The 27,679-nt window shown below is 51.3% G+C and overlaps 1 protein-coding gene across 1 annotated transcript in view; it reads right to left on the reverse strand.

Moving 5' to 3' along the window:
* Positions 1 to 996: 996 nt before the first annotated feature.
* The window catches only part of rab13 (RAB13, member RAS oncogene family), a 38,637-nt gene continuing 11,954 nt past the window's right edge, over positions 997 to 27,679 (reverse strand). The window contains exons 2-8 of the mRNA XM_041181661.1: positions 11,186 to 11,246; positions 10,656 to 10,716; positions 8,696 to 8,773; positions 7,938 to 8,027; positions 6,000 to 6,065; positions 3,525 to 3,575; positions 997 to 1,264 (exon numbers count right to left, since the gene is read on the reverse strand). Coding sequence (XP_041037595.1) covers positions 1,184 to 1,264; positions 3,525 to 3,575; positions 6,000 to 6,065; positions 7,938 to 8,027; positions 8,696 to 8,773; positions 10,656 to 10,716; positions 11,186 to 11,246 — 488 coding nt within the window. The 3' untranslated portion in view covers positions 997 to 1,183. The remainder of the gene's footprint in view (positions 1,265 to 3,524; positions 3,576 to 5,999; positions 6,066 to 7,937; positions 8,028 to 8,695; positions 8,774 to 10,655; positions 10,717 to 11,185; positions 11,247 to 27,679) is intronic.

The following is a 27,679-nucleotide window of genomic DNA, read 5'->3' on the forward strand; positions in this document are numbered from 1 at the left end:
CAGATCACGGATGGGATCCGGATCAATTTTTTTCTGGGCTCCATCGAGATCAGTTCTGCACCGTTATCTAGTTGGTCAATTGTGGCCAAAGGATCCTAGATCGCCAGGCCTATCGCCCGACAGCCTGGGGGAACCTCCCCGATCGATCAATCCACCAGGGTCTGGAGCACGCAGGATTCTGCAGACTCCCGGCACGATCTGGCACCGAGCCCCCATCCCGAACCTTTGGTCCTGGGGTGAGGGGACATGTGCGACACATCACAGCTCCATGGCGGGAGGGGTCGGTTGGCGGGGGGTGGGGGGGGGGGGCATGACAACCGAAACAATTATTTACAATAAAAGCCATCTGTGTGTGGCTGGTCTGTCAACGTGAACCGATGGCTTTGTAACAACCTGGCCTTGCTCCCCACTCCTTCCCGGACCAAGGGATTTTGGAATCCGAGGTTGGTGGGGGAGGGAATAAGTGCCAGCAAAATTCACTTGCCGGTCCTGATTCCCTCCCCTCAATCTTCATTCCACGCTCTCGGGCCCAGGGGTTCAGGACAGTTGACTGGGAAATTCTCACACCTGCCCTGCAAAAGCATGTCAAAGCCTCAAAAACTAAAGAGAGGGAGGCCCTCCCTTCAGGGAGAAGAAACTATAAAAACTGAAAACGTAGAAACAGCGAATAACATGGCGCCGGTTAAGACTCTGGTTAAAACAAAAGGCATCAAGGCTGCTGACAGCTCAACACGCTTCTGTCTCCTCTCTCTCCAACCCCATTGCAGAGCGGCTGAGATTGAAAAAGTTCCTCATCCAGCACACATCCACCTACAGCCCCTAACCCCACAACGGTATTCAAAACGTCGTACAGGGATACGAAAGTGGAATAGCACTTCCCAGGCTTGACCTGCCGACTTAGGTGGGGAAAATCTCAGTCAAAGAGAGAGAGAGGGCAGTAGTTTAGCATCTTCCACTGAGGAATGGGGTAGGGGCAGGGAACAGGGGAATGGGGTGGGTGGGGGGGGGTGGGGAACAAAGGGGCGGGATTGTTGTGAAGTTAAGCCCAGGAGTGGATCCTGAACGATCCATTTTTAACTGTTGCATCCCCAGGCGGGTCCAATATTCGATTTCAATAAGTTATCCGTGATAGGTCTCCCAGGAGGTTATGAGGCTCTCCGGTGGGCGATGAATGGTTTGAGTCTTAAGCCAAGGAGCACTTGGAGGCACTGGAGGTCTTCTGCGGGCTGTCCAGGGGGGTCTTGCAGCTCGGTGACCCAAAGCCCTAGGTTTAGGGAGCATAAATAGAAGAGTTAGCCAAAAAAAAATATATATATGTAGAGAGAGAGGGAGACATTGTTGGCAATTTCTGATTTGCAAGGCCATAAATTATTTTTGAGCCACATTTTCCCTTGCCCTCTCTGATAAGGTGTTAAGCCAAGGGCCCCCACCCTCTCACGTGGATCTGAAAGATCCCACGGCCACTATGGAAGGAAAGCAGGTGGTGTTCACCCCGGAGGTGGGGGGGGGTGGGGGGTAATATTTATCCTTCACCCAAAATAATTTTTTTTAAAAATGGTCATTATCACACAGCTGTTTGTGGGAGCTTGCTGTGCACAAACTGGCTGACGCCCTTTTCTACATTACAACAGTGGCTACACTTCCAAAAAAACCCCAAAGTTGGCTGTAAAGTGCTTTGGGGTGTTGTGAAAGGCGATAGAGAAATGAAAGTTCTCTCGTTCGCGGGTCTCCCCCACCCCCCCGATCTCTCGCTGTCGTCGAGGGAGTGCCGCTTGCAAGGAAATAACTCCAACGATAGTCCCCGCGAGTTAGCTGTCCCAAGTAGCCCAGTCACAAGAGAGCCAGTGGGCGACTTTAAACTTGGCAGGAGTCACAGGAACCAGTCGGGGAGTGAAATCAGCCAGGGTTTCCTACTCTGGTTCAAAATCCAGTGGGGACTGCCTGTCTAAGGGTGCTGGATGTTTCCCCCGCCCCCCCTCACCCCCATTTGTTGAATAGCCTATAAGACTTAGGAGCAGAAGTAGGCCACTTGGCCCATCGATTCTGCTCCACCATTCAATGAGGCTGACCTGATAATCCTCAACTCCACTTTCCTGCCTTTTCCCCATTACCCTCGATTCCCTCACTGGTTAAAAACCTGTCTATCTCAGCCTTGAATATATCTAACAACGCCACAGCCCTCTGCGGTAAAGAGAGCCACAGATTCACTATCCTCTGAGAGAAGAAATTCCTCCTCATCTCTGTTTTAAATGGGTGACCCCTCACTCTCACTATGCCCCATGGTCCTAGACTCTCCCACAAGGGGAAACAGCCTCTCAGCATCTACCCTGTCAAGCCCTCTAAGAATCTTATATGTTTCAATAAGGTCGCCTCTCATTCTTCTAAACTCCAATGAACACAGGCCCAACCTACTCAAACTCTCCTCATACTCTCTAGCCGGGACAGTCATGACGGGCTGAGTTTTTAAATTTCGTTTACAGGATGTGGGCGTCGCTGGGCTGGGCCCAGCATTTCTTGCCCATCCCTAATTGCCCCCTTGAGAAGGTGGTGGGTGAGTTGCCTTCTTGAACCGCTGCAGTCCATGTGGTATAGGTACACCCACCGTGTGGGTGGCAAATGGCAGGTTGGCCTTTATCACAAGGGGATTGGAGAGCAAGAGTAAAGAAGTTTTGCTGCAGTTGTGCAGGGTTTTGGTGAGACCACATCTGGAACACTGTGCGCAGTTTTGGTCTCCACATTTAAGAAAGGATATAATTGCATTGGAGGCGGAACAGCGAAGGTTCACTAGATTGGTCCCTGGGATGAGGGGGTTGTCCAACAATGAGAAGCTGAGTAAATTTGGCTTATATTCTCTGGAGTTTAGGAGAATGAGAGGCGATTTCATTGAAACCTACAAGATTCTGAAGGCGTTTGACAGGGTGGACGCTGAGAGATTGTTCCCCGCTGGTGGGAGAATCTAAAACACGGGGGGGAGGCCCAGTCTCAGGATAAGGGGCCGATCGTTTAGGACTGAGATGAGGAGAAATTACTTCACTCAAAGGGCTGTGAATTCTCCAGAGGGTTGTGGGTACTCCATCGTTGAATACTGAAGGCTGGGATTTTTGGTCTCGCAAGGAATTAAAGGATGGGATGGGGGTGAGAGGGAAAACGGAACTGAAGCCTGACATCAGCCATGGTCGGACTGAATGGCGGAGCAGGCTCGATGGGCTGAGTGGCCTACTCCTGCTCCTGTTTCTTGTGAATGGCCTCCTTCTGTACTGCCCCATGCTATGAAGACACGAGGAACTAATCACTCGGGGCTAGGCTCTGGGAGAGGCTCAGAGGGTGGGGGAGTGGGGGGGTGGGGGGGGGGGCAGGCATTTAAGACATCAATGTCCCAAACACACCCGCTATCAAACTCCTATTTTAAAGCAAACGGCAGGAGCAGTAGGAAAGGCTGCAGTGATACTGGGCTCTTTTGCCAGGATGTTGGGGCGAGTCCATTGTAACCAGTGCAAGGTGAATCAGTCCTGCAGCAAACTTACCGATTTCTTGCTCGTCTTTGTCAAGATGTCGTGGGCTAGTGATCGAAAAGCCTGTTAGAAACAAAACAGGGGGCTGAATTCAGCACGGACAGGTCAGCGGACGGGCTGGAGTGTTCTTAGACTAACCAGGAAAATAAAATCATCTGTTGCCTCACTGCAACAAAGAGCGTTTTACACAATGAACTATCGTGGAAGTTGAATCGCCAAAGGCTCGCATTTGCCTGGCGCCTCTCGCGAGCTTAGGGTGTCCAAATGCACACCGATCGACACTGGCAGCCAATTTGCCACGTAGCAGGATGCCACAAAAAGCAATGCGACCAGTGCCCAGAGCGTATGCTGTTTGATTCGACGAAGGTCGCGTGAAAATATTGGGGGCGGGAGAATGCCTACCCACCTGCACCCCTCCCCACTATTCTTCGAATAATGCTGCGGAATTGCTGTAAAAGAGAGACCTGCTGTCGAAGCTTTTCATCCTGCACTCATCAGGACAAACGTGAGAAAACCAAATCTCAAAGGAAACAGTCCAGCTCACGGGGTAAGTTAAGAAGAGTTACATCATCTGTCGAATCTCTCCAGACGTGTATCGGACCCAAGGCTGTGTTGGTGTTCATTCCCAAGTGTCAACGCCTCGACTAGAGTCCACTTGCCAATCCAGCAGCCCCTTTTTCTCGTGCAACGTAAATTGTCCTTCCCTTTGAAATTTGGCACTCTTGCATTTGTCCTGATGAGTGCAAGATGAAAAGCTTTGGCAGCATGTCTCTTTTGTCAGCCATATCAAGTGACTATTTGTACACCTGAGACAGAGGGGAGATGGTGCCGTAGTATCACTGGGACTAGTAATCCAGAGGCCCAGTCTTATGCTCTGGGTGGCACGGGTTCAAATCCCACCACAGCAGTTGGTGGAATTTAAATTCAATTAATAATAAATCTGGAAGCTAAAGCTAGTCTCTGTAATGGTGACGTGAAACTATCATGGATTGTTGTAAAAACCCATCTGGGTCACTAATGCCCCTTTAGGGAAGGAAATCTGCCATCCTTACCCGGTCTGGCCTACATGTGACTCCAGACCCACAGCCATGTGGTCGACTCTTAACTGCCCCTCTGAAATGGCCGAGCGAGACCACTCAGTTCAAGGGGCAATTAGGGATGGGCAACAAATGCTGGCCTCACCAGCGACCCCACGTCCCATGAAAGAACAAACAAAAAAGAACAGGTGCCATGGAAATTTTTTAGCTCCACCTGAACCGGCAGCCATTTTACCAACCTATCCAAAACGCGGCACCTCTGACACTGTGGCACTCCCTTGGTGCTACAGTGTTAGCCTGAACTGTGTGTCAAGTACCGGCGTGGGGCTTGAATAATCTGAACCAGAGGGAAGAGTATTACCAAATGATTATACGGATGCAAGGTGCTGTTGATTTGAGAAGGTGTTACAGTGCAAGTTTACAATAAAATCAAGTTTTTATCTCAATGCTTTATCAGTGTTGGGGCTGGCGTAAGAGAGTGAGGTACAGGTTAGCAAGCCAGGGTTCCTGCGCCTGATCACTGTTCAGTCAGCCCTGGTGAAAAGCGGGCCCTCATGCAGATGAATGAGCTTGGTTGTGAAGCCCCAGCAGTTGAATTGCCTGCCGACGCTTAAGACGAATGAGGACTAGGCCAAGTTACTAAAGAGCAGCTGCTCCCCACTGAGCTCCCTTCCCCCACATCCCCAACCCCCTCCCCCAAAACCCCACTCACGAGCTGTCGCCCTGAGAGGAGTGGTGGGGCGGGGGGGGGTGGGGGGGCAAGCTGTAAAACTGACAGCAGGATAGCTCCTCTCAACGACACTCGCATTTCTTTCGCATCTTTAACCTAATAGAGCATTTCACAGGAGCATAAATCAGACAAAATTTGGGCACTTGCCCTACGTGAGGAGACGTTAGGGACAGGTTGACCAAAAGCTCAGTCAAAGAGGTCGGTTTTAAGGAGCGTCTTAAAAGGGGGAGGAAGGGGCTGAGAGGTTTAGGGGTTGGAATTCCCCAGCTAAAGGCCCAGGCAGCAGAGGGCCACCAAAGATGCTGCGATTCAAACTGACAATGAGCGAGAGGCCAGAATTTGGTGAAACGTGGAGATCTTGGAGGGCCGGAGGCGGCAACAGAGTTGGTGAGGCCCTGGGGGGTGGGGCAGGCCGGATGGGATTGGAAACAAGGATGAGAATTTGCAAACCGAGGCGTTGCCGGACCGGGAGACAATGCGGGTCAGCGCGGTTGATGGGTGACCGGGGCTCAGTGTAGTTAAAGCAACGCACAGCAGAATAAGGACCGTTCTTTACACCGAGTCACGAGCTCTGCTCCCCCCTGGACCACTGTACGAGTGGGATCGGGAAGGGCGGGCTGAGGGAGGGGAAAGGGAGCCGGAAAATTTTCTTGCGGGATATCTCTTGGTTTTTTTTTTAAAATAAACTTTCCGATTAAATCGAGACATCTGGTGTCTTACCTCTTCCACGTTCAAACTAGACTTGGCGCTTGTTTCGAAGAATCGAATTCCATGATCTTTTGCCAGCTGTAGCCAAGGGAACACAAATCGATAAATAAATTATGGGATGTACAGGTTTGGTGTGTGGAGGCGGAGAGTGCTACTACTTTGTTTATAAAACAATACAGCCATTCGGCCCATCATGCCTGCGCCAGCTTTTGGAAAGAGCTATCCCATTAGCCCCACCCTCCCCCCGTTTCCCCTTCAGGTATTTATCTGATTCCCCCCCTTTTGAAAGTTCCTATTGAATCTGCTTCCACCGCCCTTTCAGGCAGCGCCTTCCAGATCACAGCAATTCCCCACGTAAAAAAAAAAATTCCCACCATGTTCCCCTTGGAAATTTCTGCCCACTGGTTACCGACCGCACCCCCCCGCCAATGGAAACAGTTTCTCCTCATTTACTTGATCCGAGCCCCTTCCTGACTTTGAACGCCTCGATTAAATCTCCCCCTTAACCTTCTCCGCTCTAAGGAGAACAATCCCAGCTTCTCCCAGTCTCTCCCACATGGACTGAAGTCCCTCATCCCGGGTCCCATTCAGGGTAAATCTCCCTCCCGCACCCTCCCCAGTATTCTGACATCTTTTCTAAAGTATAGTTCCTTAAATAGATAAGTGACTTAGAAAGGTTTTGTATGACGCTGTTTCTCTTGCCACCGGGATGTGGGCATCACTGGCTGGGCCCAGCATTTATTGCCCATCCCTAATTGCCCCCTTGAGAAGGTGGTGGGTGAGCTGCCTTCTTGAGCCGCTGCACTCCCTGTGGTGCAGGTACACCCACTGTGCTGTTAGGGAGGGAGTTCCAGGATTTTGACCCAGCGACAGTGAAGGAACGGCTGATATATTTCCAAGTCAGGGTGGGGAGTGGCTCGGAGGGGAACTTGCAGGACTTCAATCAAATCAGTCACTGAGTCAAATGGCCCGATTGCCCTGTCACTGAGCTACAGGTATTACTGTTCTTTCTGCTTGTGTTAGTTCCATTTCAGTGTTCTTCGAGCAGGTTGGTCTCACTGGCAGTCATGTCACAGGCACTGCGACTACATCTGTGGTGAGTGCATCCCCTCAAGTTAATTTTACAGTAAACAAGCATAGAGAAAGGCCGGCATTTATGTAGTGCTTTGCATGACTACCAGATGTCCCAAAAGCACTCTACGCTTGCGGTGAATATCTGGTTCATGGTTCATGTTAATATTCTAGAGGTAATGTTTAGTTCTGGGATAATTAAAGTTTAGCTGTAGAAAATGGGATAAATGCCTTCCCTACACCCTCCGACATCTCTGTGCTCCTCCAGTTCACCTGAGTATCCCCCGATTCCCATCATTCCACCACTGGTGGCCGTGCCTTCAGCTGCCTGGGCCCTAAGCTCTGGAATTCCCTCCCTAAACCTGTTCACCTCTCTCTCTCCTCCTGTAAGACACTCCTTAAACCCTTCCCTTTTGACTAAACGTTTGGTCACCTATCCTAGTATCTCCTTATGTGGCTCAATGTCTGCTAATGCTGAAACCAAGTCTCAATGCACCACCTCCTACCTACTCTTAGCTCATTCTGACTGCGCTGTCGAATTCTGATCAGCCTACTCTAAAGTGCAAGCACTGCTTTCCGATGTGCCTCGTCTCCAACCCTGCTTTAGCCTAGCTTGCTGATGTGACCCGCCGGTGCGCACTTCTGACAGCTTAGGGGAAACCAGCGGTCTGCGAAAGGGCCAGGATTGTGCCGGCAATGCGAGATGGGAGCGCAGCTCTGTGAATCCTGGGGAACGCAGTCTCAGGAGAAGAGATTGAACCATCGGGAGGCGATCAGCCGTTGAGGCGGTCTGAGTCAGAGCGGCCAAGCTCCAACCAAGTCGGGCTCGAAGCTCTGACCCCAGGAAGCAGGGCGGGAGCAAAGGTTGTCCCAACTGACCTTCTCGGCCTTGTCCTTGGGCACCTTCCTTTTGTTTTCCATGTCGCACTTGTTTCCCAGTAACATTCGCTCTACGGTTGCTGAAGCGTTCTGTGTAGAGGAAAGCAACGGTCATCAGGACCCGTGATGGTTAACGTTTTTCCAGCCACAAAATGAATAGAACAAAAACTTTCATTTATATAGTGCTTTTCACCATCCCGGGATTCTCCAAAAGTGTTTTATTGCTAATCAAGCAATTTTTTTTTTTTAAGTGTAGACACTGTTGTCATGTTGGAAACGAGGCAGCCAATTTGTGCACAGCAAGCTCCCACAAACAGCAACGTGAGCCAACTATCGTCCAGAACATTAGGAAGAACTGCCCTCTGCTCTCTTTTGACAAGATGGCTATGGAGTCTTTTACATCCTCCTGCCGGGGGCCGTGGGGCCGGTGAGCAGACGGGGGCCTCAGTTTAACATCTCGTCCAAAAGGGCATCTCTGACAGGGTGGCACTCCCTCAGTACCGCGCACTGGAGTGTTGGCCTGGATTACGTGCTCAGGCCTCTGGAACGGGGCTTGAATCCGCAGCCTTCTGACCCAGAGGCGGGAGACAGGCCCACAGAGCCACGGCTGGTACACCGCAGCTCGGTCCAGTGTTCAAAGAAAGTTCCTGGCGAACTGACGTGATAAGATATTCCCTCGACAACAGGGGGGGAGCGCGGGCCGGGAACGCGGGCTGAAAGCTATTTCCAGTTGGAGTTGATCTGGAAATTGATCTCACCTCTTTTATGCTTTTCATCCAATTCTGTATATTCTCAAAAGACTTCTCATCGGTGATGTCGTAAACCAATATTATCCCCTGCAAAACAGACAGAGAGAGATAGAGAGAGAGAGAGAGACTGGCATTTAAACAGAGAGAGAGAGAGAGACTGGCATTTAAACAGAGAGAGATAGAGAGAGAGACTGGCATTTAAACAGAGAGAGATAGAGAGAGAGACTGGCATTTAAACAGAGAGAGAGTGGGAGAGAGAGATACTGGCCTTTAAACAGAGAGAGATAGAGAGAGAGAGAGAGACTAGCATTAAACAGAGAGAGATAGAGAGAGAGAGATACTGACCTTTAAACAGAGAGAGAGAGACTGGCATTTAAACAGAGAGAGAGACTGGCATTTAAACAGAGAGAGAGAGAGACTGGCATTTAAACAGAGAGAGAGAGAGACTGGCATTTAAACAGAGAGAGAGAGACTGGCATTTAAACAGAAAGAGAGAGACTGGCATTTAAACAGAGAGAGAGACTGGCATTTAAACAGAGAGAGAGACTGCCATTTAAACAGAGAGAGAGAGACTGGCATTTAAACAGAGAGATAGAGAGAGAGACCAGCATTTAAACAGAGAGATAGAGAGAGAGACCAGCATTTAAACAGAGAGAGAGAGACCGACATTTAAACAGAGAGAGAGAGACCGGCATTTAAACAGAGAGAGAGAAACTGGCATTTAACAGAGAGAGAGAGAGAAACTGGCATTTAAAAACAGAGTGAGATAGAGAGCGAGAAACTGGCATTTAAGCAGAGAGTGAGAAACTGGCATTTAAACAGCACCTTTTCAATTGTTCAGAAGTATCTCCATGTTGTTCACATACAATCAATAATTCTGAAGTTTAGTGACTGCTACGTTTGCAAGTACAGCAGCTATTGTATACACAGCAAGACAGGCAGAGGAAGAAAAGAGAAAGGGAGAGATAAAGGGCAGAGACAATCAGAGAGAGTGCAGGAGAAAAAGAAAAAAATGAAAGCAAAAGGCTGAGAAAGTGTGAGAAAAAGCAGTGGGGGGGTTGGAGGGAGAGAGAGGGGGTGAGAAGGGGGAGAGAGAGGGGGTGAGAAGGGGGAGGAGGGGGGACAAGGGGGGGAGTGGTGGGAGGAGAGGGGGTGAGGGGGAGGAGAGGGGGGAAGGAGGGGTGGGAGTGGGGGGAGGAAGGGGGTGACAGAGTGGGTGAGAGGGAAGGAGGGAGGGAGAAAGGGAGGTAGGGAGAGAGAAAAAGGAGAGGCTGGGAGAAGGGGAAGGAGAGAGAAGAGGGAGAGAGGGGGAGGGAGAGAGGGGGGGAGATAGAGGGGCGAGATAGAGGGGCGAGAGGGAGGGGGCCTGAGGGGGGAGAGAAAGGGGGAGTCAGAGGAGGGAGGGAGAGAGGGAGATGGAGAGGGAGATGGAGAGAGGGAGATGGAGAGAGGGAGATGGAGAGAGGGAGATGGAGAGAGGGAGATGGAGAGAGGGAGATGGAGAGAGGGAGATGGAGAGACGGGGGGGAGGGAGAGAGGGGGAGGGAGAGAGGGGGTGAAGAGGGGGAGGTGAAGAGGGGGAGGGGGAGAGTGGGAGGCAGAGAGTGGGTGGGAGAGTGGGAGAGAGAGAGGCTGAGAGAGAGAGGGTAAGAGAGAGAGGGAGTGAGAGTGAGAGGGAGAGTGGGGGAGAGAGAGAGGGGGAGAGAGTGAGGGGAGAGAGAGAGGGGGAGAGAGAGAGGGGGAGAGAGAGAGGGGAGAGAGAAAGGGGAGAGAGAAAGGGGGAGGCAGAGGAGGGAGGGAGAGAGGAGATGGAGAGGGAGAGAGAGAGAAAGGGAATGAGGGGCACAGAAAGAGAGAGAGATAAACGAAAATACAGACAGAAAGAAAAACACAGAAAAAGATAAAGAATGAAAAAAAAATTAAAACCAAGAAAAAAAAGAAAATTAAAGAAAGGCAAAGCTCTTCCTACCATTGCTCCTCTGTAATACGCGGTTGTGATAGTTTTAAATCTTTCTTGTCCGGCTGTATCCCTAGAAGTGAAAACAATGGAAAGGAATCACTACCTGGACAGGACAACAAAGCTTCAAGGAGCTAAACCACAGGGAGCTCTGGAGAGGAATGTTAACTGGCCAGACGGCTGAGGGGATGTGGTGAGGCGGGTACCAGAATTCCCAGGCACTTTAATCCATGTATTCACGTTTATTCACTCCAGTCTCTCCTCCCTCCGCGCTCCTCCAATTCCGGCCTCTTGCCCATCCTCCCGATTCCCATCGCTCCGCCATTAGCGGCCGTGCCTTCAGCTGCCTGCGGGGGGCGGGGTGGGGGGGGGGGGCCTGAGCTCCGGAATTCCCTCCCTAAAACCCCTCCACCTCCCTCTCGAGTCCTGCGAGGCCACTGACACACCAGTGGGTGACCATCCCTTTGACTGGTTCGAGGATCGGCTGTAGCTCGGGAATGGTAACAGTCACGGTCCACAGGCTGTGATGATTCAACACTCACCAGACCTGCAACTTGATTTTCTTCCCGCCGACATCTACCGTTTTAATTTTGAAGTCGATACCTGAGGAGATAAGGGAAGGTTTTTAACTTATGGGCTAAGGGAAGAGAACGGAGGAGAAAACACACAGACTCACAGCACCAGAGGAGGGAAGAAACAAGTTAACTATCCTCCTCCTCCAGTTACCACACCATGGGCGACCATGGACTTTCACCGCACTTGGCAAAGTACCGCAGTGGTTGGCAGTTGCCTTCCGACTAGGAAACTCTCCTGCCCTTTACCCACTCGCCGTTGGGCGTAACAGGAGGGCTCACGGGCTCGATGATCGACCCGTTTGGCCGCGTTATGAACCACGCCTCCCGAAGTGGGACTTGTACCCGGAGATTTTGGCCCAGAGGCTGGGGCGCTACCCGTTGTTCCACAAGGGCCTCTGCCTGCTCTATGAATCGTGGGAAACGCACCACACAGGAGGAGGCCCATCGTGTCTGCACCATCCGGAGAAGGAGCCACCTAGCCTAACCCACTTTCCAGCACTAGAGCCCTGCAGGTTACGGCACTTGGAGGTGCATAAATAGCCGTGCAAACTAGCCTCTTCAAATAAAAAACACTACAGAATGTGTTGGTCTGAATAAGCAAGTTGGTTGGAACAATAGCAGATGAAACTTATGCAAGGTACAACCTAAGATCACAGTCTGTAGGAACAGGGGTAGGCCATTCAGCCCCTCGAGCCTGCTCTGCTATTAAATACAATCATGGCTGATCTGATTGTGGCCTCAGCTCCACTTTCCTGCCTGTCCTGCAACCTTTGAATATATTCGATGACCCGCAGTCTCTACTGCTCTCTGGGGGAGAGAATTCCACCCTCTGAGAGAAGAAATTCCTCCTCACCTCCTCTTAAATGAGAGACCCCTCACCTTTAAAATCTGCCCCCTTGTTCTAGATTCCCCCCACAAGAGGAAAGATCCTCTCGGTGTCTACCCTGTCAAGTCCCCTCAGGATCTTATGATGTTTCACTAAGATCCACTTCTCACTCTTCTAAACACTAATGAGTGCAGTCCCAACCTGCTCAACCTTTTCTCATAAGTCAAACCCTTCATCCCAGGTATCAGCTTAGCGAAGCTTCTCTGAGCTGTCTCCAGTGCAAATTAATCCCTCCTTAAGTAAGGAAACCAAAACTGTGCAAAGTATTCTAGGTGCAGTCTCACCCGTATCCTGTATAGCTGTAGTAAGACTTCCCTACTTTTATTCCCCATCCCCCTTGCAATAAAGGCCAACATTCCATTTGCCTTCCCAATCACTTGCTGCACCTGCACACTGACTTTTTCTGATTCGTCTACCAGGACACCCAGATCCCTCGTTCCCGCAGCATTCTGCTGTCTCTCTCCACTTAAATAATATTCTGCTTTTCTATTCTTCCTGCCAAAGTGGACAACCTCACATTTTCCAACATTCTACTCTATCTGCCAAATTTTTTGCCCATTCACTTAATCTATCTATATCCCTTTGCAGACTCTTTGTGTCCTCCCCGCAACTTGCTTTCCTGCCTATCTTTGCATTGTCAGCAAACTTGGCTACAATATGGTCCCTTTGTCCAAGACGTGAATGCAGATTGTAAATAGCTGAGGCCCCAGCATTGATCCCTGTGGCACTCTGCTAGTTACAGTTTGCCGAGCTGAAGGTGACTCATTTATCCCATCTCTCTGTTTCCTGTTCGTTAGCCAATCCTCTGTCCAGGCTATTACCCCCAACACCATGTGTTCTTATCTTGTGGAGTAACCTTTTGCATGGCATCTTACCGAATTCCATCTGGAAATCCAAGCACACATCTACTGGTTCCCCTTTATCCATCCTGCTGGTTACATCTTCAAAGGACTGTAATAAATTTGTCAAACACGATTTTCCCTTTCCCAAAACCATGTTAACGCTATAATATAAAAACAAAAAACTGCGGATGCTGAAAATCCAAAACAAAAACAGAATTACCTGGAAAAACTCAGCAGGTCTGGCAGCATTGGCGGAGAAGAAGAGAGTTGACGTTTCGAGTCCTCATGACCCTTCGACAGAACTAGGTGAATCCCAGGAAGGGTTGAAATATAAGCTGGTTTAAGGTGGTGGTGGTGGTGGGGTGGGGGGGGGGGGGGGGGGGGGGGGGGGGGGGGGGGGGCTGCGGTTGGGTGGGGGGAGAGAAGTGGAGGGGGGTGGTGTGGTTGTAGGCAAAAGCAGTGATAGAAGCAGATCATCAAAAGATGTCACAGACGGCAGAACAAAAGAACACATAGGTGTTAAAGTTGGTGATATTATCTAAACGAATGTGCTAATTAAGAATGGATGGTAGGGCACTCAAGGTATAGCTCTAGTGGGGGTGGGGGGAGCATAAAAGATTTAAAAATATTTTAAAATAATGGAAATAAGAGGGAAAAAGAAAAATCTATATAATTTATTGGAAAAAAAACAAAAGGAAGGGGTAAGAAACAGAAGGGGGGTGGGGATGGAGGAGGGAGGTCAAGACCTAAAGTTGTTGAATTCAGTCCGGAAGGCTGTAAAGTGCCTAGTCGGAAGATGAGGTGTTGTTCCTCCAGTTTGCGTTGGGCTTCACTGGAACAATGCAGCAAGCCAAGGACAGACATGTGGGCAAGAGAGCAGGGTGGAGTGTTGAAATGGCAAGCGACCGGGAGGTTTGGGTCATTCTTGCGGACAGACCGCAGGTGTTCTGCAAAGCAGTCGCCCAGTTTACGTTTGGTCTCTCCAATGTAGAGGAGACCGCATTGGGAGCAACGAATGCAGTAGACTAAGTTGGGGGAAATGCAAGTGAAATGTTGCTTCACTTGAAAGGAGTGTTTGGGCCCTTGGACGGTGAGGAGAGAGGAAGTGAAGGGGCAGGTGTTGCATCTTTTGCGTGTGCATGGGGTGGTGCCATAGGAGGGGGTTGAGGAGTAGGGGGTGATGGAGGAGTGGACCAGGGTGTCCCGGAGGGAACAATCCCTACGGAATGCCGACAGTAGGGGTGAAGGGAAGATGTGTTTGGTAGTGGCATCATGCTGGAGTTGGCGGAAATGGCGGAGGATGATCCTTTGAATGCGGAGGCTGGTGGGGTGATAATTGAGGACAAGGGGGACCCTATCATGTTTCTGGGAGGGAGGAGAAGGCGTGAGGGCGGATGCGCGGGAGATGGGCCAGACATGGTTGAGGGCCCTGTCAACCACCGTGGGTGGAAAACCTCGGTTAAGGAAGAAGGAGGACATGTCAGAGGAACTGTTTTTGAAGGTAGCATCATCAGAACAGATGCAACGGAGGTGAAGGAACTGAGAGAATGGGATGGAGTCGTTACAGGAAGCGGAGTGTGAGGAGCTGTAGTCAAGGTAGCTGTGGGAGTCGGTAGGCTTGTAATGGATATTGGTGGACAGTCTATCACCAGAGATTGAGACAGCGAGCTGCTTGATTGTATTCTGATTTTCTAAATGTCCTGCTACCACGTCCTTCCTGATAGATTGCAGCAATTTCCCAACGAGAGATGTCAGGCTAACTGGCTTATTGGGAGAAAACATGGCCAACACTTGCACAGAACAAGAGAGCGTAACCCTAAAATTAGAGCTGGATCATTTAGGGCAGTAGGCACTTCCTCACACATAGTGGAAATCAGGAACTCTCCTCCAGCAGCTGTTGAGGATGGGGGGGCGGGGGCGGGAGTTGGTTTTAAAATTCTAATGTAGGAAACCTTTGCCCTAAGGGTGTTGGTCTGTCACTCAATGTTTAAACGTGCTGGTTCCTAGCAACTCCAGGTCAAAGTACGGCCAATGTGTCAACTTAGACTCTATACTACTGCGTGATAAAGTGTTGGTTCAGGGAAAGGTATACGGAGGACATTATCTCTCAGCGACGTCTCGAAGCGCTTCACAGATAGGTCACTGCTGTGTGCTTATAATAATAATTAGCCTTCCTAATCAGGGGCAGGTTGTTAGAGGTGTTCCCTATTCTTCAGGATGTTCTCATTGTTGGGTCAGGGTATTAAGGGTTTGGGAACGAAGGCAGACAGATGGAATTACAAGTAGATGGTCAAATTGTAGAAGTATACAATCAAATCGTTTCTCCTCCTGTTCCAATACATAATAAAAAAGTTGTGTTTTTTTTATTTGTGGATATCACTGGCTAGGCCAGCAATTATTTACCCATCCCTAAATGTTCATTTTTTTAATGCTATGGAGTCACATGTAGGCCAAACTAGGTAAGGACAGCAGATTTCCTTCCCTAAAGGACATTAAGTTTATTATGATAATTAACAATGGTTTCAAGGTCATCATTTATTTAACTCAAACTCCATCATCTGCTGTGGTGGGATTTGAACGCTGGTCCCCAGAGCATTACCCTAGATTACCAGTCCAGTGACACTACCACCATGCCACCACCTCCCCATGGTGTTTGTGAAAGAAAAGTAAAGTTGGTATTTGAACATTTCTTCTCCCTGAAGCATGGCAACGGATTACATACAGTTATATATAGCGCTAAACTGATCACTGCTCCCACTGATCACCTCCGGCAGTGCAGCGCTCCCCGAGTGCCGCGCTGGGAGCGTCAGCCTGGATTGGGTGGGCATCGACCCCCACGACCTTCCGAACTCGGAGGTGGGAGGTGCTGGGATCTGAGCTGGGGCGGAAGGAGCTGCGGTCTTTGGCTCTGCGCGAGAGAGGGGGAGAGGGAGAGAGAGAGAGAGAGAGAGAGAGAGAGGGAAATCGAGCTCTGCCTGCCTGATCACGCTTTGGGAACATGCCTGACTGTGTTTGCTGCAGTGCAGGAATCTGTGCGCAAACACATCTCCCTGTCACCACCACCCCTCCCCACTGATAACATCAGCCAACATCTGCGAAGCAGAAAGTTCAACATCGTTTGCGTCTGGCACAGGTTTTGGTTTCAGACTCATGCCAGTCCACATTCCTCAAAAAAATAAAAACTTGGTTCAGCCCCCTTGGAAGGGTGGTTTATTTTTCGATTCCAGAAAGTTTCCGGTTCCCCTCCCTGCGTGACCATTGCTTCAAAGCTGGGGCTGTGTTTTCGCTATGGGTGCTGAGGGAGCATTCAGCACTTCCACTGAGTGGCTGCAGATCGAGCTCTGGTTCACTCTGGCCTCTCTGTCTGAAGTTTGCGTGTTCAGGCCCCGCTCTATGAATGAGTCGGGGGTGCTATCTTTCAGATGAGACGCCGAACCGAGGCCCTGTCTGCCCTTTCGGGTGGACGCCAAAGATCCCGGGGTCATGATTGGAAGAGTAGGGGCAATCTCCCCCCCTGCCCGCCCCCAACCCCAAAGCGTCCTGAGCCAGAACCAATCCCTCACTAAAATTACAGGTTACCTGGTCATTGTCACATGGCTATTTGTGGAAGCTTGCTGTGCACAAAATGGCTGCCGTTACATAAGTGACTACGGTTTTTAAAAATCATTCTTTCAAGGAGATTTGGGCGTCACTGGCTAGGCCAGCACTTATTGCCCATCCTTCGTTGCCCTTGAGAAGGTAGGTGGTCAGCTGCCTTCTTGAACTGCTGCGGTCCGTGTGGTATAGCTATATCCAGAGTGCCATTAGGGAGGGTTTTCCAGGATTTTGTCCAAAGCCAAAACTGTTAAAGGTACCCAAAATGGTGAAGCCAAAACCAAGACACAGAGCTTTTCGTTATTGTGAGGGGTTTACTAACTTGTTCAGTCTCACAGCTCACGTCCCAAACACCCAGTGTCCCAGCTGTCCCCTATTTATACCTGCTTAAAGACAATTAATACTCATCACCTGTTTCTCTTAACCTTAACAACGTAATTGACAAGACATTAACGAAAAGTACTAAAAGTGTTGGCTGTAAAGAGTTATAGTACATCAAGAAAGACTAAAGAAGCACTGGGTTCTCGGGCAGATGTAAAACGTCTCATGACAGAAAGGCACGGATTGAAGTCCTACTCCAGGGGCTAGAGCACAACCTTCTGACTCAGAAGCGAGAGCGCAAAGGCTCAGACACAGCTGAAGGCCAATTGTAACATTATTTTTAAAAACACAACCCTCTACCAGCGCCCAATTTTTAAAAAAATTCTTTCATGGGATGTGGGTGTCGCTGGCTGGGCCCAGCGTTTATTGCCTATTCCTAATTTCCTTTCAGCAGCCTTCTTGAGCTGCTGCAGTCGATATGGTGTAGGTACACCCACCGTGCTGTTAGGGAGGGAGCTCCAGGATTTTGACCCAGCGACAGTGAAAGAACGGCCAATATAATTGTTAACGACAATCATTGCTTAACGCATTGGCGGCACAGCAAGCCAGCAGTGGAGGAGAGCTAGAATAAACATGGGGTTGTAGCCTCCAGAAACAGATGGGAACAGGGCACACTGAGGTCTTTCTCTCCACACTTTCTGTTGGCAGGCTACAGGTCCTAACTGGATCTGGTCCCAAAATGTCAGTAAATGCTGGGACAAAGTACAAGGAGGCATTAATAAGCTTGCAGAATGGGCATGTAAACTTCAGTATAAGTCAAGGTGGTATATTTTGACAAGAAGAACAAGGAGGTCAACTAATAGGGAAAAAAAAAGCCTAAATGGTGCGCAGGAGAAAAGGGTTCGGATAGACACATCAGTGAAAGTAACGAGGCTGGTTAATAAGGCCATAAAAAAAGCAAGCATCATACAGGGGCTAATTTTGAGAGGGATAGAATTGAAAAGCAGAGACTTTCTACTTGTACTGAACCTTGGTTAGACCTTGCTTGAACTTATAGTGTACAGTTCGACTCGCCACACCATGAAACATTATCGGGGCACTGCGGAAGGATTTCAGGGAACCTAAAAAATGGGGGCACAGTCTCAGGATAAGGGGGCCGACTATTTAGGACTGAGAAGCAGGAAATTTACTTCGTTCAAAGGGTTGCGAATCTCTGGAATTCTCTACCCCAGAGGGTTGTGGATGCTCCATCGCTGAATATGTTTAAAGGGGTGGGATAGACAGGCTTTTGGGGAATCGACGGATATGGGGACCGGGCGGGGAACATGGAGTTGAAGCCCAAGATCAGCCATGATCATGTTGAATGGGGGAGCAGGCTCGATGGGCCCAATGGTCAACTCCCTTTCTCTTGTTTCCGTGTGAAGAGGGAAGTTTTACGAGGATGAGGCCAGAGCTGAGAGGGTACAACTGTCAGGAAAGACTGAGTGGAGTGGTGGAAAAGGGAAGGCCCAGGGGTGACTAGACGGAGGTCTCTTACGTTCTTAAAATGGTTCTTTGGATAGATTTAAGAGACGTTTCCACTTAAGGTCGAGTCCAAAACAAGGGGGCCATCCATGTTGCTATGTTACAGGTCACTCAGGGAGTCCAAGTTGCCATGGTTGATTGGTAAGGGGATCAAAGGTTACGGGGAGAAGGCGGGAGAATGGGGTTGAAAAACTTATCAGCCATGATTGAATGGCAGAGCAGACTCAACGGGCCGAATTTCTGCTTCTATGTCTTATGGTAACATGCACTTTTACACGCACGTTGTAGTCAACAGCTATGGATAGCGATAGTGGAGGCTCCAACTTTCCTTCCATCACACAGCTGACCAGGAATCTCTCCCACTCTTACCGCCCGCCATTGGCGTGTGCTGGAAGGATTCACAGGTTGATACTTGCCATCAAGTCTTGGAGTAGGACTCAAATCTGGAGCTTTTGGCTCAGGCAGGGACGTCACCCATTGTGCCACAAGACCTCCTAGATAGAAGATAGTCACTAATAAATCCAATAGGGAATTCAGGAGAGACTTCTTCACGCAGAGAGTTGGGAGAATGTGGAACTCGCTCCCACCGGGAGTGGTCGAGGTGCAAGGCAGAGATGTTTTTAAGGGGGAAGCTGGATAAACACATGAGGGAGTCAGGAATACAAGGATAAGTTGATGGGGTGAGATGGGAGGAGGCTCGGGTGAAGCAGAAGCTCCAGCATGGAGCCAAGTGGCTTGTTTCTAGAATGTGGGACTTAGGAGGAGTAGGCCATTCGGCCCCTTGAGCCTGCTCCACCATTCGATAAGATCATGGCGATCTGATTGTGGTCTGAACTCCACTTTCCGGTCTGCACCCCCATAACCCCCGACTCCCTCGTCGATCTAAAATCTGTCTAACTCTGCCTTGGATATTCTCTGGGGGAGAGAATTCCACAGACTGACGACCCTCTGAGAGAAGAAATTCTTCCTCATCTCCGTCTGAAATGGGAGACCTCTTAAACTCTGTCCCCCAGTTTTGGGAGACCCTTTATTTTTCAACCGTGTCCCCTCATTCTAGTCTCTCCCACAAGGGGAAACACCCTTTCAGCATCCACCCTGTCAAGGTCCCTCAGGATCTTATAGGTTTCAATAAGATCACCTCTCATTCTTCTAAACTCCAATGGGTATAGGCCCAACCTGTTCAATCTTTCCTCATAAGATAAGCCAGGTACTATTAATACTACTACGTACTTCTCTGTTAACTCACCTGGAACTGCTGCATATTTGAATGTCAATAGCTCGGTGACACAGACACAGGCACACTCCAGTATAAGCTGTCCTACATCAGAATGATGCCTGAAGTAAAGAGGTTAAGTTATGATGACAGATTAAATAGACTAGGTTTGTATTCCATTAACTACAGAAGATTAAGGTGTGATCAGATTGAGGTGATTCAGCTGACTGAAGGAAGTGAAATGGTATAAGTATTACAAAACATTCCCAGCACAGAAACAGGGCATTCGGCCCCTCTGCTCCGTGCTGGTGTTTCTGCTCCACACAAGCCTCCTCCCCACCCCTCTCTTCATCTCAGCCCCCATCAACATATCCTTCTAATCCTTTCTCCCTCATGTGTTTGACCAGCTTCCCCTCTTCAATGCATCTCTGCTTTTCAACTCGACCGCTCCCTGTGGTCGCGATTTTTAGAATATTGAGACCAGAACAGTCCACACTATTCCAAGAATGGTACACGCAAGATTCTGCAGAAATTTAACATAACCTCTCAACATTAGGGAGGTCTCTTGTGGCGCAGTGGGTAGCGTCCCTGCCTCTGACCCAGAAATTCCAGGTTCGAGTCCCACCCCAGGACTTGTTGGCCAAGGAAGGTGTGTTCATGCACAGAAATGTTTCTGCTTTAGAGAGAGGAAACTACTTTGTGGCAGGGGGCAGAACATTAAAAATGGGATGCCAGGCTGTTTGTGGGGTGATGTGATTGGGTAGATGAGATTGGGATTGGGCAGATGAGTTGGGTATGTGGGATTGAGTGGATTAGATTAAGCAACTGGGGTTGGGTTGGATTGGGTGAGTGGGGTAGGTGGGATTAAATGGTTGGGATTGTGCGGATGGGATTGAGCAGTTGAGATTATCAGATAGGATTGGGTGGATGGGGTTGGGATTGGGCTGTTTGCTGGAGGGCTGAATCAGCCACCATATTTGTAATGGGAGAGCAGTAAGAATATTAATCATGAGGATTGGAGAAAGGGATACAATAGGAGTAGGAGATTGGGGATATGGCACAAGATGGGGACACAATATAAAATAAGGGGTAGAACTCTAAAGGGTGTACAGGAGCAGAGGGGCTGGGGTGTATATGTGCATAAGTCATTAAAGGTGGCAGGCCAGGTTGGGAGAGCAGTTAATAAAGCATACAGTATCCTAGGCTTTACTAATAGGGGCATAGAATACAAGAGCAAGGAGGTTATGCAGAACTTGTTTGGACACTTGATAGACCTCAGCTGGAGTATTGTGTGCAGTTCCGGGCGCCACATTATAGGAAGGATGTGAACACGTTGGAGAGAGTGCAGAAGAGGTTTATAAAAATGCTTCCCAGGATGAGGAACTTCGGCTGTGAAGGTGTTCAAAATCATGAAGGGGGCTGGACAGAGTAGATGGGGAGAATCTGTTCCCGCTCACAACAGGGTCGAGATGAGAGGGCACAGATTTAAAATTAATCTGCCAAAGGTGCAAAAGCAACGTGAGGAAAAATCTTTTTCACACAGCGAGTGGTTCGGGTCTGGAATGCGCTTGCCTGGGAGTGTGGTGGAGGCAGGTTCGGTCGAGGCGTTCAGGGGGGCATGGGATGGTTATTTAAATAGAAACAACGGGCAGGGGTTATGAGGAAGAGGCAGGAGAGTGAGTGGCACCGAGTCAAACAAGTGTTGGGAAACAATCACTCACACTCTCCTTTGTGGGAAGAAAGACAGGAAATGCTGGAAAAATTCAGCAGGCCTGGCGGGGGGGGGGGGGGGGGGGGGGGGGGGGGGGGGGGGGTGGTGGTGGTGGTGGGGTGGTTGGGTGGGGGTTGGTGAAGCAATATGGAAGGTCAGGGACAGGTGGGAGCGCAGGAGAGATGAGAAAGATGTCATGGACACAAGACAAAGGGAGTGTTAATGGTGGTGTTAAAGACTAAAGATGTTGCTAATGGTGCTTCTTTAGTCTTTAACACTGCCATCACCACTCCCTTTATCTTATGTCCATGACATCTTTGTCAATCTCTCCTGAACTCCCACCTATCGCTGATCTTCCATTTTGTTCCACCGCCCCCCCCCCACCCCACAAACTTAAACAGTATAAAATCCATCCCATTTCTACCTCCACTCAGCTCTGAAGAGGAGTCCTGCGGATTCGAAACCTTAACTCTGCTTCTCTCTCTCTCTCCACCCACGCCGACAGGCCTGCTGAGTTTTCCCAGCGTTTTCCGGTTTTTGTTTCAGACTTCCAGCATCTGCGGTACTTTGCTTTCGTTTTTAAGGGAAGTCGAAACCTGGAACTCTCCCTCCCTCAGAAAGCTGGGGGGGGTCAATAAGAAAATTCAAAGCAGAGATCGGAGGGTTTTTATAAAAGCAAAATACTGCGGGTGCCAGAGATCTGAAATAGAAACAGGTTAGACAGCAGGTTAGACAGCAGCTGTGGAGAAAGAAACAGGGTTAACCTTTCGAGTCGAATATGATTGAAGGAGAGTCATACTCAACTCAAAACATTAACTCGGTTTCTCTCCCCATTGATAGATTTTTGTTGGCTATAAACGTTATGAAGTGTTAAGGAACCAAGGAGGGCAGGCGGAAGGTACAGGTTAGCTGTGATCAAAGTGAATGGCAGGCTTGAGGGGCTGAATGGTCTCCTGTTCCTATCAGCTGCTGCCTCTGGCTTCCCAACTAGTGGGTTCCAGGCAATGCTCTTCACCACACCTTCCTCTGGATGTCAGGAAGCATTGCTTCGTGGCGAACACAGCCTGAATGGACTTGCAGGGCTTCAAAGCCAAACACTCCCTTTGGAATCGTTCCGAGCAGGAGGCGTCTGTCAGCTTCTCCCGAGGAGTAGTGGAGGAAGAGCGTGCTTTTCTCTCGCGCCTTTCACCACCTCAGGACGTCCCAAAGCGCTTCACAGCCAACCAAGCACTTCTGTGACGTGGCCACTGTTGCAATGTGGGACACGATGCAGCCAATTTGCGCACGGCAAGCTCCCCCAAACAGCAATGTGACAATGATCAGATAATCTTTTTTTTAAAAACGATGTTACTTTAGGGCTAAATAGAGGCAGCTGAACACTGGGAAGAACTTCCCTGATTTTCTTTAAAATAGTGGCCGTGGGATCTTTTAATCTTTTATGCACACTAGAAAGGCCACGCGAGATCTCAGTTTAACATCTCATGTGAAAGACAGTGCGGCACTCCCTCAGTACTGACCCTCCGACAGTGCAACACTCCCTCAGTACTGACCCTCCGACAGTGCAACACTCCCTCAGTACTGACCCTCCGATAGTGCGGCGCTCCCTCAGTACTGACCCTCCGATAGTGCGGCGCTCCCTCAGTACTGACCCTCCGACTGTGCGGCGCTCCCTCAGTACTGACCCTCCGACTGTGCGGCGCTCCCTCAGTACTGACACTCCGACAGTGCGGCCCTCCCTCAGTACTGACCCTCCGACAGTGCGGCCCTCCCTCAGTACTGACCCTCCGACAGTGCGGCACTTCCTCAGTACTGACCCTCAGACAGTGCGGCGCTCCCTCAGTACTGACCTCCCGTATGTGCAGCTCTCCCTCAGTACTGACCCTCAGACAGTGCGGCACTCCCTCAGTACTGACCCTCCGAAAGTGCGGCACTCCCTCAGTACTGACCCTCCGACAGTGCGGCGCTCCCTCAGTACTGACCCTCCGACAGTGCGGCACTCCCTCAGTACTGATCGTCCAACAATGTGGCATTCCCTCAGTACTGACCCTCCGACAGTGCAACACTCCCTCAGTACTGACCCTCAGACAGTGCGGCACTCCCTCAGTACCGACACTCCGACAGTGCGGCGCTCCCTCAGTACCGACCCTCCGACTGTGCGGCGCTCCCTCAGTACTGACACTCCGACAGTGCGGCGCGCCCTCAGTACTGACCCTCAGACAGTGCGGCACTCCCTCAGTACTGACCCTCCGATTGTGCGGCGCTCCCTCAGTACTGACCCTCCGACAGTGTGGCACTCCCTCAGTACTAACCCTCCGACAGTGTGGCACTCCCTCAGTACTGACCTCCCGAATGTGCGGTACTCCCTCAGTACTGACCACCTGAATGTGCGGCGCTCCCTCAGTACTGACCCTCCGACAGTGCGGCACTCCCTCAGTACCGACCCTCCGACTGTGCGGCGCTCCCTCAGTACTGACACTCCGACAGTGCGGCGCGCCCTCAGTACTGACCCTCAGACAGTGCGGCACTCCCTCAGTACTGACCCTCCGATTGTGCGGCGCTCCCTCAGTACTGACCCTCCGACAGTGTGGCACTCCCTCAGTACTAACCCTCCGACAGTGTGGCACTCCCTCAGTACTGACCTCCCGAATGTGCGGTACTCCCTCAGTACTGACCACCTGAATGTGCGGCGCTCCCTCAGTACTGACCCTCCGACAGTGCGGCACTCCCTCAGTACTGACCCTCCGACAGTGCGGTGCTCCCTCAGTACTGACCCTCCGATAGTGTGGCACTCCCTCAGTACTGACCTCCCGAATGTGCGGTACTCCCTCAGTACTGACCACCCGAATGTGTGGCGCTCCCTCAGTACTGACCCTCCGACAGTGTGGCACTCCCTCAGTACTGACCCTCCGACAGTGCGGCACTCCCTCAGTACTGACCCTCCGACAGTGCGGCACTCCCTCAGTACTGACCCTCTGACAGTGCGGCGCTCCCTCAGTACTGACCCTCCAGCAGTGCGGCGCTCCCTCAGTACTGACCCTCCGACAGTGCGGCGCTCCCTCAGTACTGACCCTCCGACAGTGCGGCGCTCCCTCAGTACTGACCCTCCGACAGTGCGGCGCTCCCTCAGCACTGGGAATGGGAGTACTAACCTGGGTTTTTTAGTTTTATTTGTTCACGGAACGTGGGCGTTGCTGGCTAGGCCAGCGTTTATTATCTAACCCTAACTGCCGTTGAAAAAGTGGTGGTGAGCTGCCTGATCATGTGCTCAAGCCTCGAGAGTGGGACTCGAACCTTCCGGGACTCTGATGAGAGAGAGTTACCCTCTGAGGCTTGGCTGTTAGTCAACCTGATTGGGAAAACCAGCAGCAATAAATTATTCCTCTTTTGAAACATGTTAACAAATTCAGAGCTTCCGCAACAAGTGTGTGGATCAGAGCTGTATGTGTGGGGACACACGGTGTGGACTAAGTTTCACTCCTTAGCCTATACCAAGTCAGCAAGGGGCAGCGTTGGAAGTACTGCCGTGAGCCTTGGGGCTGGGATGGGGGAGGGCAAAATGAAAATCCAGTCAGGTGTCAACTCACACCAAAAGTGTGAGAGGACAAGGCTTCCAATCAGAACTGGGTTGGATTGGGCTGCACGGCAATGCCCCCTCCCCGAGTCGAATAGTTGTCTGCTGCTCCCTCAGGGCAAAAGAACGAAGGATAGTAGCTTTGGTTTCTGATACACACAGAACACCTGAATGGAAAGAGGAATCCATATTTCCTTTTGAAAGGCCAGAGATCAGGCACAGTCTAAATGAAGGACAGAGCAGACCCAGAGACACTGGGCCAAATGTCTCCGTCCTATAAAATTCTATTCATCTACTGTGCAAAGCCACATCTGGGTGGGGTGCACATGGAACTATTCCCCAGTGAGAGTCAGCACCTTCAGGAACTGTCTCCCCCCCCAGTGAGAGTCAGCACCTTTAGGAACTGTCCCCCCCAGTGAGAGTCAGCACCTTCAGGAACTGTCCCCCCCAGTGAGAGTCAGCACCTTCAGGAACTGCCCCCTCAGTGAGAGTCAGGACCGTCAGGAACTGCCCCCCCAGTGAGAGTCAGGACCGTCAGGAACTGCCCCCCCAGTGAGAGTCAGGACCGTCAGGAACTGCCCCCCCAGTGAGAGTCAGGACCGTCAGGAACTGCCCCCCCAGTGAGAGTCAGGACCGTCAGGAACTGCCCCCCCAGTGAGAGTCAGGACCGTCAGGAACTGCCCCCGCAGTGAGAGTCAGCACCTTTAGGAACTGCCCCCCCAGTGAGAAACAGGACCGTCAGGACCTTCAGGAACTGCCCCCCCCAGTGAGAGTCAGGACCTTCAGGAACTGCCCCCCCAGTGAGAGTCAGGACCGTCAAGAACTGCCCCCCCAGTGAGAGTCAGGACCGTCAGGAACTGCCCCTGCAGTGAGAGTCAGCACCTTTAGGAACTGCCCCCCCAGTGAGAAACAGGACCGTCAGGACCTTCAGGAACTGCCCCCCCCAGTGAGAGTCAGGACCTTCAGGAACTGCCCCCCCAGTGAGAGTCAGGACCGTCAGGAACTGCCCCCCAGTGAGAGTCAGGACCTTCAGGAACTGCCCCCCCAGTGAGAGTCAGGACCGTCAGGAACTGCCCCCCCAGTGAGAGTCAGGACCATCAGGAACTGCCCCCCCCCCCCACAGTGAGAGTCAGGACCATCAGGAACTGCCCCCCCCCCCCACAGTGAGAGTCAGGACCTTTAGGAACTGCCCCCCCAGTGAGAGTCAGGACCATCAGGAACTGCCCCCCAGTGAGAGTCAGGACCATCAGGAACTGCCCCCCCAGTGAGAGTCAGCATCTTCAGGAACTGCCCCCCCAGTGAGAGTCAGCACCTTCAGGAACTGTCCCTCAGTGAGAGTCAGGACCGTCAGGAACTGCCCCCCCAGTGAGAGTCAGGACCGTCAGGAACTGCCCCCAAGTGAGAGTCAGGACCATCAGGAACTGCCCCCGCAGTGAGAGTCAGGACCGTCAGGAACTGCCCCCCCAGTGAGAGTCAGGACCGTCAGGAACTGCCCCCCCAGTGAGAGTCAGGACCTTCAGGAACTGCCCCCCCACAGTGAGAGTCAGGACCGTCAGGAACTGCCCCCCCAGTGAGAGTCAGGACCGTCAGGAACTGCCCCCAAGTAAGAGTCAGCATCTTCAGGAACTACCCCCCCAGTGAGAGTCAGCACCTTCAGGAACTGCCCCCCAAATAAGAGTCAGGACCGTCAGGAACTGCCCCCCCCAGTGAGAGTCAGGACCATCAGGAACTGCCCCCCCCAGTGAGAGTCAGCACCTTCAGGAACTGCCCCCCAGTGAGAGTCAGGACCATCAGGAACTGCCCCCCAGTGAGAGTCAGGACCATCAGGAACTGCCCCCCCCCCCAGTGAGAGTCAGCACCTTCAGGAACTGCCCCCCCAGTGAGAGTCAGCACCTTCAGGAACTGCCCCCCACAGTGAGAGTCAGGACCATCAGGAACTGCCCCCCAGTGAGAGTCAGGACCGTCAGGAACTGCCCCCCATTGAGAGTCAGCACCTTCAGGAACTGCCCCCCAGTGAGAGTCAGGACCGTCAGGAACTGCCCCCAAGTGAGAGTCAGCACCTTCAGGAACTGCCCCCCAGTGAGAGTCAGCACCTTCAGGAACTGCCTCCAAGTGAGAGTCAGCACCTTCAGGAACTGCCCCCCCACCCAGTGAGAGTCAGCACCTTCAGGAACTGCCCCCCAGTGAGAGTCAGGACCGTCAGGAACTGCCCCCAAGTGAGAGTCAGGACCTTCAGGAACTGCCCCCCCAGTGAGAGTCAGGACCGTCAGGAACTGCCCCCCCAGTGAGAGTCAGCACCTTCAGGAACTGCCCCCCAGTGAGAGTCAGGACCATCAGGAACTGCACCCCCAGTGAGAGTCAGGACCGTCAGGAACTGCCCCCCCAGTGAGAGTCAGGACCGTCAGGAACTGCCCCCCCAGTGAGAGTCAGGACCGTCAGGAACTGCCCCCCCAGTGAGAGTCAGGACCGTCAGGAACTGCCCCCCCAGTGAGAGACAGGACCATCAGGAACTGCCCCCCCAGTGAGAGTCAGCACCGTCAGGAACTGCCCCCCCAGTGAGAGTCAGGACCGTCAGGAACTGCCCCCACAGTGAGAGACATGGCCCCAGCGAGGGTGATGCAGGAACAGTAGACACAGTTTAGAGAGGAGATTTTCTGTTATGGAGTGCTGTTTACTTTGTTTGGCGACAGGGTAAGTGACAAAGCTCAGGCTACTTTTAATTGCAGGAATTCCGATGACAGGGCACATACCAACAGGGCCGTGTGGTGCAGATATGCCACTTCAGATATACAAGCATGT

The sequence above is a fragment of the Carcharodon carcharias genome, assembly GCF_017639515.1.
Source record: "Carcharodon carcharias isolate sCarCar2 chromosome 36 unlocalized genomic scaffold, sCarCar2.pri SUPER_36_unloc_1, whole genome shotgun sequence".
NCBI lineage: Eukaryota > Metazoa > Chordata > Chondrichthyes > Lamniformes > Lamnidae > Carcharodon > Carcharodon carcharias.